Source organism: Rousettus aegyptiacus, unplaced genomic scaffold (genome assembly GCF_014176215.1).
Source record: "Rousettus aegyptiacus isolate mRouAeg1 unplaced genomic scaffold, mRouAeg1.p scaffold_m13_p_7, whole genome shotgun sequence".
NCBI lineage: Eukaryota > Metazoa > Chordata > Mammalia > Chiroptera > Pteropodidae > Rousettus > Rousettus aegyptiacus.
The window spans coordinates 22866746-22883696 of NW_023416310.1; the positions used below are offsets into that span (position 1 = coordinate 22866746).

General features: G+C 33.2%; 1 protein-coding gene across 5 annotated transcripts in view; it reads right to left on the reverse strand.

The window, feature by feature from the left end:
- Positions 1-58: 58 nt before the first annotated feature.
- MAP4K3 (mitogen-activated protein kinase kinase kinase kinase 3) overlaps positions 59-16951 on the reverse strand; it is a 138146-nt gene continuing 121253 nt past the window's right edge. For all 5 annotated transcript variants that reach the window (XM_016142254.2, XM_016142252.2, XM_016142258.2 and 2 more), the window contains 8 exons: positions 14935-14993; positions 13824-13927; positions 10551-10722; positions 7797-7865; positions 7621-7713; positions 4578-4648; positions 2242-2297; positions 59-1585 (listed from right to left, as the gene is read on the reverse strand). In XM_016142254.2, coding sequence (XP_015997740.1) covers positions 1498-1585; positions 2242-2297; positions 4578-4648; positions 7621-7713; positions 7797-7865; positions 10551-10722; positions 13824-13927; positions 14935-14993 — 712 coding nt within the window. In that variant the 3' untranslated portion in view covers positions 59-1497. The remainder of the gene's footprint in view (positions 1586-2241; positions 2298-4577; positions 4649-7620; positions 7714-7796; positions 7866-10550; positions 10723-13823; positions 13928-14934; positions 14994-16951) is intronic.

The following is a 16951-nucleotide window of genomic DNA, read 5'->3' on the forward strand; positions in this document are numbered from 1 at the left end:
CAAAAAAAAAAAAGAAAAAAAAAGAAAAGAAAAAAACCCATGATCTGAGGGATCAGAATGGGTATTTAAGGATTTAATGCACAGTAATTATGAAAAGTTTTTTCTAGCTATATTTCAGTTTTACTATATATAAAGCCAGATGACAAGCTACTATACAACAGCATGTTAAAAAACATGTTTATTTTACACTATGTACAATCAGAAACATATTTAAAAGCATTATCAATTAAAATAAATGAAGACCATAAATCACAATTTAGTTTGTTCTTAGTGTATATACTCACATTAAAATAGAAAGAACATATACCAAAAGAGCCAAAAGTGTGCATTTTGCTAAAACTTGGTATGTACATATTCCTTTGGGAAAAAAAGCAATCAAAAATGACTTTAACCAAAACTAAGTTCTTGTGATGTGTAGTAACCATTGTATTGTTTACATGAGGTAGTAACTAAATTATTTTGGCCATGTGTTAATACTCTAAATCAAAAGAAATATGAAAATGATCATAAGGCCAACAAAAGTAAAAATTCCACTAGAAATTTGAAGCACTTCACTCTATGGAATGTTATAGTTCTTCAATGTGATTATATGAAATGTTTAGTGTGGACTCTTTAATAATGCTAATTTATTCTTTGTGCATACTGTAATTCAGACAACTGCAGTGTTACATCACGGTACCGCTATTCTGTGATTCAAAATTTTTTCAAAGATATTTTTAAGCATAGACAAGCAATCTTACAGAATTCTGCTTAAATATAAAAAAACCAGTTACTACAACAGGTGGTTAATTGGTTTGTTTCACATAGTAAACAATCCAAATACATTTTAAAAAGATGTTCTGGAGCCAAATGTGAATCGACAAGGTCACAGCTTACTTTTGTGACTTAATACATCATATATCAATACTTTGTGCAAATATAAACACCAGTGTACTTGCATTAAAATTAAAAACAAGATTATAAAATGATTACAGCCTCCATTACAATTTTAAAAGTTACAAGATTTTATATTCATATTACTAAATTACATATAATAAAAATACAATAGTGTTAAATGTACTGTTTCATTGCCGGCATCCCATTTTGTAATATAGCCACACCCAAGAATATACTAAAGAATTCTTAAAATATTAACCCAATCGCATTTTTCATCAACATTTACATCTGTACAGATAAGACACTTACTTGTACATCTCATAAAAGTACATTATCTACATAAATTCTTAGTGTATGTCTTCAGCAATATGAAGTTTCACAGAAAAATACTGCCTATATGTACAAAGATTACATAACAATGAATTAAGCACTTGTGTGGTTCAATATGCTAAATATATCCATACCACTTAAAACAAAAATTTTCCCCATCTTGTCTCATGCCACAATAAATTACAAGTAACTGAAGCCAAGTTACTGCAGCTTTTGTACAGCTTCAAGCATCCATTAATGTTGCCGTGGTAGTGTTCTTTCTTTCTATAGTTAAGTGTCAAAGCACATTTCTCAGTAACTGTTTTCATGACCCGCCAGGATGTACAGATTGCTATTTGCTGTGGGGTTATCAGTTGGCCTACTTTCCAAAACCACGACCCTAAAAGTAACAAACAAACAAAACATGTAACAAAGTCATTCTTGTAAAGTAATGCTAGAAAAATTTTCCATTGCTTCTTTATTATGACTATAATTGCTGCTTATTTGATTTGTGCACAGCAATCATTTAATCGCTATGATTAAAAAGCTAGTTCCAGCTCTGGGAAGTAATTTTGCTGCCCACCATCTCCCACTTCTAAGCCAGTGTTCTAAGAGTGGGGGCGGGGAGAGAACCTGTATTAGAAATAATCTGGGGGAACTTAATTCTTATTCTTAATTCTGAAAACAATTTGTATTTCAAGAATCAGAAAGTAAATCAGCATAGAACCTCAAAGTTCTATTTAGCACTAAAATTAAAAAGTTTCTGTTTGTCAGCATATAGTATTTCCTCTTATAGTATAAATCATACTTTAGATAGTATTTTTAATACAAAACTATTACTGACAGATCTATATATTCCTGGGACTTGGAAGGTCAGGCACATTCTCAAAGGCCTTAGAACTTTGAATTGTGAATTCTTATGGTGTGAAAAATACAATGTTGAATATTTTGCTGAAGACATTTCAATTCTCTTGAAAAAGAAACCAGTTTCATGCTGGATTTATAAAACACTATGTTTAGTACTACTATGTATTTAATATATAACCCCCCTCATACCTGTCAGATCCAAGCAGTCTGAAAATTCTTGTGTTATCTGAAATTTCTTGTGTTACCTGTTCAATTAAAATATAATTTCTGAAATTAAAGGCATAAAATTTTATATGGACATTTTAATTTATAACTCTACGGAAAAGAAAGGTAATTCTTAAGATGGAAATAGGTCCCTGAGTGACTGTGAATTTGTTAAGCTGGCATATATTTGGTGCTCCAATTTGTTAGCCTAGGAAAAATGTGGCTAGTTTTGAATTGTAAAACATGAGTAGGAAAACCATTTACTTGTTAAATTATAGAACTCAAGGGATAAATTTAAAAACAAAACACTCAGTCCATTTTATTTATCAGAAATCTTCTGTCAGTTATGTTAATGCTAATAGCAAAACTATTGCAGCAGTAAGCCACGCCACTTAGACCTGGTCCTTTAACCTAAAAGGCTGCACTGTGGTAGTATGATGAGACACACTTATGACTTGAGTTTGAACCCCAGCTCTCCCACTTAATAGCTGTGATACTGCACAAGGCATGTATTTGTTGGAAATGGTTTTGCCTTCTGCAAAATGGGATAGAAAATATCTACCTTGCAGTAGTATTGTTTTTGTAAGTATTTGGGTCTAACGCCTAGCTAAGGAAGTGCTTAGTAGATAATTCCCTTGCCCATTTCTTCTCCAGTCTCCTGAAATATTTTCTCATGACACGTGTCTGCCAAGAAGTCGTCAGTGTGACTAATTACCAGTTGGGGAGTTAGGAATAAGTCTACAAGAGAAAGAATAATCCACTGTTTTTTGGCTGGTAACTGAATGCAAAATATGTCAAATTAAAATGGCAGTAACTTCTCCCCCAAATTTGGTAGGCTGAAAAAACAATTTGATTTTGAAACTAAATTTATTCCATTAGTAACTATGCAAACACTCCTTTTGTAACCCAGCACACCTGCATGTGATACAAAGTGCTCACTCCAGTAATAGTGGCTCATTGTGCCGATCCTCCCGGCATTCAGAGGTTTGCCTACTAGAAGGGCCTACGCCCCTCAGATGATTTTTGGGGGAAACAAACTTCTCTCTCTCTCTTTTTTAAACCATCCTCTTATATCCTGCCTATGATGCCTTCCTCTGCCTAGTGTTTATTAGCTGTTGACTATTCTTACTTCCCTGCTGGATTCCCTCAGGTGATTTTAAAACATCTTCCTGAGAAGTGACACTCTTGTGGGAATTACTACTAAAAATATTTAACGGTTACCCTTTCTTGAATACCTACTATAGGCAAGGCGCTGTGCTGAGCACATTACACGCTTCCTTTCATTTAATCTTAACAAACCTACAAAGTAAGTACTATTTTGTTATCCTCAATTCACAGATGAAAAAATATAAGCAAAGAGAAGTTAAGTGATATGTCTAGGTCACACAATTACTAAAGAGCAGAGCTGAGACTTGAACCCAGGTCTCCTGACTCTGGAACCCATGCTCGTGATCACTCTGCTGTATCACTGACTTCATCAGAAGACATGCTCTGAGCTTAATGAATGATAGTTTAGGACACAAATGGACTATTTTCTTGCTTGAAACACCTAAGGTTTTCTTTTCATCCAATGCTCGAAAAAAGTTATCCTATTGAGACTGACTTGGGGAAACTGAAGAATTTTTGATGATTTTACTTGCCTACAATATTCCAAGAGGCAAGTACCATGACTTATTCACGTTTATAACCCCAGCACTTCCTGGTGTAAATGTTGAACTAAACTGAGTAGGTCACAGCACCTGGAGTTAAATTAAGATAGGAAGGACTCAGAAGATACAATGAAAAGTTAAACAAAGGTAATAAGGTAACTAATAAAAGAAAAAGGGACAAAAAATCTTATGTCAAGTGAATAAGGGTAATGGAAATTGGAGGCAAAGTGGCTTCAAGAGTAATGTAGAACCCTTTATTTATAGCCTGCATTGGTCATTATTTCTAAAATACATAGCAGAAAAGGTGCCTCAAGACATGGAAAGCCAGCATCAGCATCCTTGTTTTAGGAGACAGTCTGGGAAAACTGAAAGAAAATCAGAGTGGGCTCACTTTTAGCAGTATTAGAAAGTTCTTATTCTGAATAGAAGAATTATCTGGAAGCACTCAAAATATGCACTAAAACTGCCTGAGGGAAGAGAGAGAAAAGTGGCTATAAAGTACGTTTTATCAGTTTACCACTAGACTGAATACAGTTAAAATTAATAAAGTTAGCAAATCAAGTAGTCTTTGTATCGATTAGGAATTTTCCAAAGTTAAAGGAAATTGTTTGATGTAGAATGTTTGATACAATTTCATGACTATTTAATGGACATAATTCTTAGATGACTTACCTCATTAGATCTAAAACTTCTACCTTGCATTCCATGTTTCCAGAAAGCTAGCACACTGTCTTGAAGGCAAACTAGCAGGCAAGAACAGCTCAGTTACTGTTAATAGTACAAAAGTTCAACTGATAAGCATCATTTCATCCCTCTATCTTGCATAGCAATATTTAAATTAATAAATAATGTCATCACTCCCTATTTACACGGTTTTACCTTTGAAATTAAAAAAAAAAACTATAAAATTTATTCATCTTTTTGGCAAAGAGGCATTAAATTTCTCTGAAATGTGTTATAGAAATTTTGTTTTGATAAAATGACAGTATTTTAAATATTTCAAACATATAGAAAAACATAATAGCATTAAAAAACACATGTATCCACCAATCAACTCTCAAATATTAACATTTTGCCATATTTGCTTGTTTTAAATAAAAACGAATACAGCTGGCAACCCTGTACACCCGATCCTCTAGACTCATTCCAGCCTTTCTTTCCTCTGAGAAAACCACTCTTAGAAATTTGGTATTTATCACTGTCATGCATGTTTTTACTATTACTACACAGTAAGTTTACATTGTCAGTGTAAACTTTATATTGAATGTTTTCAACTTTCATACATCTGGTATGATGAACTAAATAATGTTTCTAATTTTTTGTTATTACAAATGATGCTGTAATAAACATTCTTGTACCTCTTGAATACATGTGCAAACTTTTCTCTGGGGTAGATACTTAGAAACAGAACTAATAGGACACAGATGTACATACTTTCTAAAAATTATAGTTTTGCTTTTTATATATACATATTTAATAAATATTTTTAGAGTATTCTATGAGCAGGAAATCAAATGTTTCCTACAGATGACCAATTGCACCAGCATTATTTGTTGAATAGTACACATCATTTCCCCACTGACATACAGTGGCATAAATTTTCATTTACATTTAGGTCTATTTCTGAGACTTCTCTTCTGTACCACTCTTCTATTTATTTATCTCTGTGTTGATCTCACACCGTCTTAATTACTATAGCTTTACAATATGTTTAAAAACCGAGTATGGCAAGTATTTGTCAAAATTTCTTTTACTATTCTTGGCCTTTGGTTCTTTCATATGAATTTTAAGGTCACATATCAAGTGGTACAAAATACCTTATTGAGATTTTTATTATAAATGCACTGAATTTGTGCATTATTTGTGAAGAACTGACATGTTTCTCATAGTCAATCTTTCTATCCATGGACACAATGTAGTTTTGTCAAATCTTCTTTTATGCTTTTAAAGAATAATTTGGAATTTTCTAGGTAATGATCTTAAATGCGTTTTGATTGCATTTATTCCTAACACAGATATTTTATTACCATTGTCAATGAGAACTTTTTTCCTATTCAACATTTCACAGATTGTTGCTAGCGTATCAGAGAGCTATTCATTGTGTTGCTCATATCTAGAAACTCTGATTTCTCTTACTGGTTCTCTTGGTTGTATTTTCTATGCAGATAATCAAAATCCATAAAAAAGGATCCTTTACTTTCTTCTTTCTAATCCTCTTAGTTCCCTTTTCTTGTCTAAGACAATGCTGAAATGTGATAGCAACAATCTTTATCTCATTTTCCAGTTAATGGGAATTAGTTTGACCATTAAACATGATATTTTAATAGGTTTTCCTAGGTGAACATTTTCTTGTATTCCTAATTTGCTAAGAAGTTACTTTTTTTAAAATCATGAATGACTTGATTTTACTGAATGTTTTTTGTGTATCTATTGAAGATTTACATGACTTTTTAACTTTAACTTTAATGTAACATATATACATAAATAAATTTTCTGATGCTGAATCATCCTTGTTTTCCTGAGATAAAGTCCACTACTTGATGATGTGAAATTCTATTTGCTTGTATTTTATTTAGATTTTTCGAAATTTATATTTATGAAACTGGATTGTTTTCTGTACTAATCTAATCTTGTTTAATTTTAGTATTGGTGTTAAACACTGATTTGTTCAGCATTCCTTCTCTGTTTACAACCTAAAATTGTTGGTATAGCATTGGGATTCTCTCTTAAGAGCAGGTAAAAATCACCTCTGAAACCATCAGGCCCTATGTGGGCAGAGTCCTGATTAGTTAGTAGGTACCTCAAACAGCGGGCCGGCTCTGGTCCCCTACCTCTTGTGGGACATGTTTATCTCCTTTCTCACTCAGGAGCCCAGCAGGTCTGCTGGCTTCAAGGCTAATTACTACTTTTGAGTTTCTGTTCTGTTTATGTCGTTCTTGACCCTGGCTATCTGTGTGTTTTTAAACATGGATTCCATTTTAACATCTTGAGCAGATGTCCCTCAAAATTGACTTCTTATTAACATCAGCATTTGCTTGATGCGAGAGAGATGTTCAACTTGGAGGAAGGAGTAAAAACAGAACCAGGAATAAGACAAATGAACTATCTTTTGCTTTTCCCTCTAACATATATACATGCACGTATCTTTATTTTACTGATAAAGGACACCAGAGAAATTGTGCACCGTTAAATAGTAAATTATCATTCACTTTCCCTAGGACTATCTCATGTATGATTACTTCACTTTATTTTTCCTGAATGTAATCATCTTAGAACACTCATTTTGTAAGAAATTTTCTTTTGCAGAAAAAACTTCTGAAACAAAATGTAAGAATGGTAAGAATGGCATACTACTTAAAACTCTCTGATCAGTAGATATAAGAGCAAAAATACAACAGAATATACTAAGTACTAAATTTTAAAGTACTTATAGAGAAACTACAGGAATCTGGAGGAAATGGAAATTCATAACTATGTTATGAATATTTAATTATTTCTTTTGAAAGTGTCAAGTCCGTAAAGAACATATTACTTAGATTATATCATAGTTAAGCTTTTTTAGAGACTGTGTAAAAGACTGATGTTATCTCATATTCATTATATACTATATTCTAAAAAAATGACTCCTTAGTAATATATTTGTATAATTTTGGATAATTATCAGATAAATTATTTTAAGCAGCTCATAATGTAATCACACAAAACTTTGGCTTACCTATCGATTCAATCTGGAAATCAAAGGTGAGTTCTGATGATAATTTTCTGCTAGATTTTAATCTTCCTTGGAGATTAACTATTTTTATACAACCTAGAGAGAGAAAAAAAGTCACTTGGAAACTACAAAATAAAGAAATATTATTAAAAATAAGATGTACATAAGTAAAAACTTACAGTCCAAGCACACAAGAATGGTATCTCGCTCCAGTTGGGTTACATGAGTAACGCTTGTCTGTGGGGTATCTGTAACATAAACAAACTTGATACTTAAGGAAAAAATATCAGAGCATAGGATATTTTAAAAAAAAAAGAATTCTAACTATCACTGAATTTGAAATGGATATAAATTTTTAGCTGTATGGTATGGTGGTTGAGCCAGGTTGCTTGGGTTCAAGTTCTGATGCAAGAGCTAAACTATGTGAGGGCTCAACAGAGTATTAGCTACAGCCATTACTACTGGTGATACCATTATTTTTATTTTTATGCAAAATTAGGAGTCTATTCTTCTATATTATTGTTATGATTAATTTCTGATTTTAAGTTCAGAAGGTCAGGGACTGTGCTTTGTATATTATATGGCAGTGCCTAACAAATAAATATTTAAGTGAATGAATCAGTGAGTCAAACATGTTACTTTGAGTACAAATAAGTTAAAAAAAAATTGAAGTACTTTGAGAACCATGATGTACTACCAAAATGCAGAGGCCTTATTTTTATTATACTAATTTACAGAAGTTCTTACAAACTGAAAATACTGAAATGATTTCATTTTCCATCATGTGAAAAGCAGGATATCCCAAGCTTTGTCTGAACATCAAACTGAAATTGCTGAGCTACAGGCCTTTGTTTCTGGTCTTGTATTTCCTGGAGAGTGGATTTCATCTATAGTCTACCCTGCTTCTCTTCTCTTCTATTTCCGATAGTATTTAGAATTTCAGGACATTCAAGGACTGTCATATTTCAGACTTTCACATGTTTTTAGACCTGGTACTTCTGTTAACTAACCAAGGTTGGAAGGATATGGAATGGGCCTCCTGCAAAACAGGCCAACTAGATCTCTGTAGCTCTTATACACATGGTAAAAATTAAGAATCAGAATAGTTCTGTACAATCTACTTCTGTCCAAGAAGCCAGTCCAGTAACAGAAAGCCAGAAAAAAAGGTTTTATCAATTGCTTACAAGAATTAGTTCCCAAGCATTAGAATCAGCTAGAGATCTTTAATGCTCAGCTGCCACCCCCCGAATATTCTTATTTAACAGGGGGTGTATGTGACTTGAGGTTTCAGGAGTTTTAACAGCTTCCCAGGTAGATTCCAATGTGCAACAGAATTTAGGAAACCACTGTCTGGCTTACAATTTCATCTAACGTAAAACCCTAACCATACTTTTTCTCTCTTACTCTCTACCTTTATCTCATCATCTCAAAACTAGAGATGAGTTATATTTGTTGTATTTAAGTTTTACGAAAGAGAATTACAGTAAGAAAATGTAGTCAAAAGTTCGTTAGTACTCACAGCTGGATGAAATTCTAGTAAGGAAATGAGGCCCTTCATTCAACAATTAGCAGAAACAGATTTTAAAATTAAAACACTTAGAAGAAGTAGGACTTTAATGGAAATTAAATGACAATAAAATATTAATCAACTAACAACCCCTTCCTGTGAAACAGGGAGAAAGAGATTAGAAAGCAGGAGTCTGAAAGGGAAGATGGGTGTTTAAGGGAGACTGTAGTACAGAGAATTTGTCGGGTGGGAGGGGGGGTGGCGGCGGCGCTAAAGAGAAGCCGTGTTATCCTTCAACAATGTGTCCTTAAAGGAAAGTGCTTTCAAACTTCTTGGGCATCAGTAAGCTTTTGTGGATTTGTTTGTGATCATTATTTTTCAATGCCAAAAAAACCTCAGTCTCTTAATTTTTTCCTTTTGTAAACACTTTCAGCCTTCCAACAAACTCCTAAGTAATCAATATCTATTGGCAAGTAGGTTCCTTACCATTTCCCCAAGTAGCCAAAAACTAACAGGCCATGGTAAAAATTGCTTTCTAAAATGGCCATTGTCTAATTTATAGCAAAACATTGTACAAAGTCATTTTTAAAGAGAAAAAAGCAAAAGGAGCTTCATTACAAAAACAGTGCTTTAAGTGTGAAAGTTTAATCAGATTTATTTGCCATGAAACTCAAGTCTTGCCACTGTGTACTGACTGCGAGAACATAACTGAAGATTTCAAACAATAAGCAACTTTCTATAAAAGCTCATTGACTGGAAATAATATTTCCTAAGATACTAGCTATGAAGGAAGAATATACTATGCAACTGGGCAATGTGGGTCAAATTTTATGAAAATAAATCATATTAAATAATTATTTTCAAGAACCTTCAAATACTTTGGAAGTACCTATTTATTTATAATTTGTATCCTAGTAACATATCATTAAAAATGTTTAATTAGTTACTGATTGTACCTGTAAATCAATTACATAAGACTATACTGGAAAATAAACTAAATTTAATAAAATTTTCCTTTTATTTACATTGGCTTTTCTATTAGCCTGAGGTGTGTGTATATGTGTGGATCGCAAAGTGTGGTCCTTATATTAGCATCATCAGCATCACCTGGGAGCTTAACGGAAACAAAAATTCTCTGGCCCCACTCTATATCAACTGAATGAAAACTCTGAGTGTGGGGCCCAGGAATGTGTTTTAACACGCCTCCAGTTGATTCTGATGCATATTCAAGTTTGAGAGCCACTGGTATGTTTTAAATGTGTCAAACAAATGAACTACCTTCAAGCATATCATCTTACTTTTTCTAGTTTTAACAAGTTGTTCGAGATTGGATTTTTATGCACTGTTTTTGCCTAATGACATAATAAATTTATGACTTAAAAACCAAGTACATGTATCGGCCTATAATTCAATATAAATCACAAACCTGATTCTGTAAACCACGAAGAGGTAGAATTTGGATTGACTGTTTCAAATCGAACCACCTGGTTGAAGTCTCTCCCTCTACTGACACCAACACAAACCAAAGGGTACTCCTGCTCAGGAACCACCAGCATTTCAAACATTCTAAGCGGACATGGTATAGGAAAATCTATGTGCTAGAGAAAGAAGAAAAAATATATTAAACAAAGGAAAACAAAAGCCAAATAATTTCACGAGAACACTATTAAGAACTTTAAGTTTTATGAAATACATAAAATAGACTACTATAAAGACTGCTTCTTGTCACAGAAACTTGGGGTATGTAGAAAAATCCAAATTACAAAGTATCTTTATAAATATTTTAGATTTAGCACTGTAAATATTTTTAAGTTAGAAATTATAAAATTTTAGAATATCAGGGCTGGAAGGGAACTTAGAAACCATTTGTCCAACCCTCTCTTCTCAGAGTTGAAAACTGAGACCCAGAAATTGGGTGACTGGCCTAGGGTTCCCCAGCCCTTTGTGGCCAGAGTCTCTTGTCTCCCAATATGATGCTGCTTCAGTAATATTCCTCTGCCTTCTTATCCAACTGAGCAAACATGGATGATAAAACTGAAATGCGAATTAGCAGGAGACACTCCTATCATAAATGTGGACAGGAAAAAACACAAATAAGAGAAATTTAGCTCTATATCGCAAGTGATTCTATTTAATAAATTAACTTAGTTATAATGAAACCATTTTATTTTTACGTTAACTTTTAATGTTTTATTATATTGCTACAAAGAGACTAAATAAGTTCATATTTTGAAAATAGATGGAAATCACTAGCTTCATTAATAATCAGGAAATAAAACCATGAGATACTACATGTACCCACCAGAATGACTAAAATTAAAAAGAATAACAAGTATTACTCAGAGAGGAGCAAACGAATTAACTATACTATTCATTAATGGTGAAGATGTGCATCCCTTAGGACCCTGTTAATAACACTCCTAGTTACATATTCCAGAGAACATGAGTACACACATGTACAGGGGACATATGTAAAAATGCTCACAGCAGCACTGTTATGAATAACAAAAAGCTGAAGTAACCCAAATGTGTATCAATAGAATGGATAAAATTTTAGCATACTCACACAATGAAGAATTACAGATTGAGCAATGAAAATGAACAAATTATACCTACATCTGACAACTACACGAATATGTTGCACAAAAGAAACCAGACACAAATGAATACGTATTTTATGATTTAACTTCCATATTGTTAAAAAAAAATCAGGTAAAATTAATTCTAATGTTTATGGGTACATGTGTATATAGTAAAAATGGAACATAAGGGGAGTCTACTCTTCATACAGCTTATATTTTATTGCTCTTATAAATGGGCCATGTTTTTTATTGTATTTCCAAAAGGACTACTGCTAGTATTTAACAAAGTAAATGAATTTATTTATTAATCTGGCAACTCACTGGAAATGCTAAAAGAAAAAAAATTCTGGAGGAAATCTGAGGTGAAACGGGGCTACCACAACTACTGGTCTTTGAGTGTTAGAAGATACAGTGTGGTGCGCACCTACTGTTCTCATAGCCCTTCTTTCCCTGGGACGGCCAGAGCACAGCCATCCCACAGGTATGGACAGCTTCATCAACACTCTCCAAACCCCTCTACAGGAGCTTGCCCATTACCTGGGGATATGCTCTGAATACAACCTGTCATATTTTTAATAAGTTAAAACTTTTGAAATAATTCTCTTTGAAATGTGGTCAGAACAGTAAAGCAGAAAGAAAACAATGCTTCTGTTAATTTTTTTTGGTCAGCAAATAAGAAAATCAACAGCTTTTGAATACTTTTACTTAGCGTCCAGTAACTAAGCAATGTGTGTAAGGCATTAACAGAAGAGGATTCCTGTGTAATAGTTTTAAATCCAGCTGCTTCTGGTGATGGTCCTTGACTGCAGTGACTATACCTCGCTCATTTTTGTCTCTCTAGTTAAATAGTACTGTGTGTGGTTTGTAATAAGTACAAAAATGTTTGTTGGGAAGGTCATTAATCTGTAACTTTTATTTAAGATGAAAATGTCTAGTCAAGCAAAAACTTTGTCAAAACTGTCATTAAGAATATAAAAAGCATAAAAATATCCCTGAACATATCTGATAAGAACTGTAGTATAGAAACATCATAAATACTAATCAAATTAATGTCAAATCTAGAAAAAAAATAGAGACAGATTTTGCAGCAAAGAGCTGGGTTAAGGTTAAAGGAGGCAGGTAAAGGTCTATATCTCAGGGAAGCCAATAAATTAATGTCAAATATAGAAAAAAATATAGAAAAAAAACAGATTTTGCAGCAGACAGACAAAGAGCTGGGTTAAGAATAAAGGACGTAGGTAAGGATCTATATCTCAGGGAAGCTAAGCAAGGTGCAAAGAGCAAGAACTCTTAAGGGAAACCTGCAAGTAGAATTGTACTATAAGTCTAGTATCTTAGAATAATGAGAAATAAAAGAAGACAGGGGAAACTTAAAAATTACATATCCTTGTTTCCTCTTTTCTAGGTAGACGGTACCAGCAACTTGGCCCTGACTAATGGGGCCTATTACCAGTTTTCAAAGAGAAATGCTTGATAATCTCACTTAATCTACATGAAATAGCAAAGAAAACAGCTTTAAACATTCCTTTGGAATTTCCTTGGTGTGACTGAGCCTGTACTTAACACATTTCAAGTTAGTTTTTCCTCAAAATTTAAGTTATAGCTGAATAATATTAAATTTTTAAAGAATATTCATTAATTAAAGATTCTAGAGAAATAAATTAAGGTACACACACAAAAAACAATCCAAGTTGGAAAGCCTGGGCAAATTAATAGGTAGGCATATAACCAAAACAAATAATTTCCCCCTTTATGGTTATCCTTTGTCCTCTTAGGCCGAATGCCAACCTGTAGGTTGTTTCTCTGCTGTGATGAAGCAGGTCAACCAGAGAACATATTCAAGCATTTTGCTGCTCTTTGAGCACCTCTGTTCTTGGTATGGGAGATAATTTTGAGCTCCTACTGCCATATCCCTGAGCTATTTCTCTAGTCCTTTTCAAAACTTTTTTCAGGCCAAATGAGTTCCTTAAAATTGGGCAGATTTTCACTACCCTGCCACATAATCTAAAATCATTAAATTAACTTGAGAATTAACTGAAAAAATGTTTTTATAAAAGAACATGAAAACAGACTAATTTTTTATACTAAGAATGACTTAGGATGACTTTCATGCTTACCTTAATTAACATGAATTTCTGCATTGGTTCAACCCATTCTAATAGAACAATGCTAGTCTGAAGTGCCCCACATAGGTATTTATGGCCTGTGTAAGGATTTCTCACTGTCAAGGCAAAAAAAGTACAATAAGTTTTCTTGTAATATAAAGTCCTTACAATAGTTGCAATGCTCCAAAAAACCCCGACCAAACAAAAGCTGGCTGTCTGCGCAATTTCTTAATTAGATTACAGGGTGAAAAACATTGTTTCAGGTAACAGCATGAAACTCCCTCATCACTTGCAGGATTTTTTTTGTATGCACAAATGAAATTGCTGGTTGTTATGGAGCCTGGGGGTGGGATGAAGGACTTTAGGTCTAAAGGTAGCAGGGAGATTAGCTAAGGCAGCAGTCTCCTGCAGAAGGGTCAGAGTAGACTTTGGGAGAAGTTGCCAAACAGAGAGGCTATTAACACATTTAGGGACAGGTGATTCAGTGTGCTTTTGGTATAATGTTCAGAGGCAGAAATGCTTTGGTCTTAACAACAGGATGACATTAATCAAATCTTGAAATACGCATTTACAAATAATAAAAGTGAATTCCCTCAGAGTATTTTAAGGGAAAGAAACTATTTTTTGTTTTCGCTATATGCAAATAAAACAGCCAGTTGTTATGGGGGTGAGGAAGGAATTTAGGTTAGTAGTATGCGAACAGGAAGGCTTTATCCTTCTCATCACAAACATCAGGTTTCACATAGTAAAGACATTAAAATACATGCTGAATGAAAAAATGCAGTCTCATAAGCCATTACTAAGCAGAATGGTGAACACTACCTGGCCCCTTATAGAACAGGGTGTTCTAAAGTGCTATAATAAAAAGTCATCCTACTTTCTTCTCTATTTATCCAGTCAATATTATTTGCCAAAGAATTGTTATATGCAAGGTACTATATTACGTTTCATATAAAGTTCATATAAAGACATTTGTTTTACTCAAGGAGAGAAAAAAACTATTACTGGCAGAAAGCCCTAGAATGGTACTGTTTTACGCTGGATTTAAAAATGAGCCTCATAGCATTTTCTCATCTACTATGTAAAACAAGAAAGTCACATGTTTACTAGACAATTTACTCACCAACACAACACTTCTGACACCACTTGGTTTCAGGGATTTTTGCTGATACAGCAAATTTCCTAAATGTAAATGAAAATGAATTACATAACAGACCTAAGTAAATAGAGTATATAATAATGGAACTGCTACAGATCAGTGGAGAAAGGATGAGTTGTTCAAAAATTGGGGCTGACATAATAGGATACCTATTAAGAATAAGAATAAATTGGATCTCTTTCTCATCCTTCTCTCCAATCAATTCCAAAGGATTAAGGATTTAAACATGAAAAACAACTATAAAATATTTAGATTATAGAAAAATGTGACCTTGGAGTTTCTTTTAAAAATGCAAAGAACAAATCATATAGGAAAATATTTATAAACTTTGAAATTTTTTTTCTGCTGACACATCCCTAGCACCTCAAGCTATAGGTGGCAATCTGTGGAATGAATTTGTCAAATACATTAATAACTTTGGTTTACCAAAAGGTACCAAAGAGAAAGTGAAAAGATAAGCCACGAACTGGGAAAAGATATTTTTAGTACACATATGATTTTAAGCTACATAAAAAGTGGTCTTACCAGTAAAACAATTTATAGAATTTTTTTATTTAGACATTTTAATTTCTTTACTCGGGAAAGCAAAACATAGATTTTCTGCCAAGGTGTGTTAGATCAACCTGAAAACATCTGATTCAAAGTTAATATGTAAAAATCCTCTTAAAATTATTTTGTGAAACTACAAAAAACCACATACACTGAAACGTCTTTTACAATGAATGTTAATATAACAAGACTGCTAATGTAGCAAGTTGTGAAAACCTCAAATTACACTCCTCCATTTCTGTACGCATCTTTAAACTTCTTTCAAACGTGTAAATGTGCCATGGATTGCTCTGCACTTGTCTTGTAAAAAAAAAAAAAAATTTTTTTTTATGAGAGTTGTGCTTTGCTGGTAATAAAACTGCAGAGCATGCATGTGATACTCAAGATTATTCCAAACAAGCTCAGAATAATTTCTTAATAGATGTTCTTGTCACTGTACAATCAACAGCGAAGGTATAACCAAGCATATAATACTGAAGTATCATAATTTTAGCTTTATGTATGTTTATCCTTATTATATGCCCTGGATTCCAGGTATTGTCATTAGTTCCTTTAATAGTGTCATCAGGTAGGTCACAGCACAGAGATCAGAGGCTTAGATTTAGTAATTTCCTCAAGGTCACACAGTTAGCAATTTAAGAAAAAAACCCTCTAATCTAGTGTCTTCATCTGACTACAGTGTTCATATTGATTCAATTTTGAAAAAAAAAAAACTAATACTTCTCTTTATGGTTCCGGATCAATTTATTTGAAGAGTATTCTGAGTTGGCAAGATAAACTGTTAAAAACTGGTACCACTCCTAAATACTTATCTGTTTGAATTAAAATTTTTTTATATGATGCCTAAACAATAAAGAAATTAGATGCTGTGGCACTGAATGGCCACAATGGCAATCTAGAGTAACTGGATTTCAAATTTCTGGTTAAAGCACCTATTGTTCCATTTGACTAACAATATTGAGGTTTTACATTCATTAAATAATCTAATTTATCAATCCTAAATTAGATTCATAATTATAAAAATGCCCCTTTCATATACGTTGGAATTTCATACAGCTAAAAAGCAAAACAAAAATTCCCAACACCCTTAAGCCAACCCAAGTACCCAAGTAGAGCTTTTAAAAATGTGAACCAAGCTCCTGGTACATTTCCATTGGCAACAAGTTTAATGTTCCTGGTCCACACTTGTGAACTTGCCCCTGGCTCCCAAGGTTAACTAAGGGGTTAATTTACTGACTCGGTTGAAACCCAGGAGGATTAACTGAAAGCTAGGTTCTGAAAACTCATAGAAAAGAACACTACACAAACAAGCAAAAACATCAACTACTAAGTATAGCTTCAAGTTAATAATAACAGAACTATTCAAAATTGAGCTTTAGGGAGCATACTGAAATGTTATAAAAACTTATTTCTATAGGCACCTATAAACTTA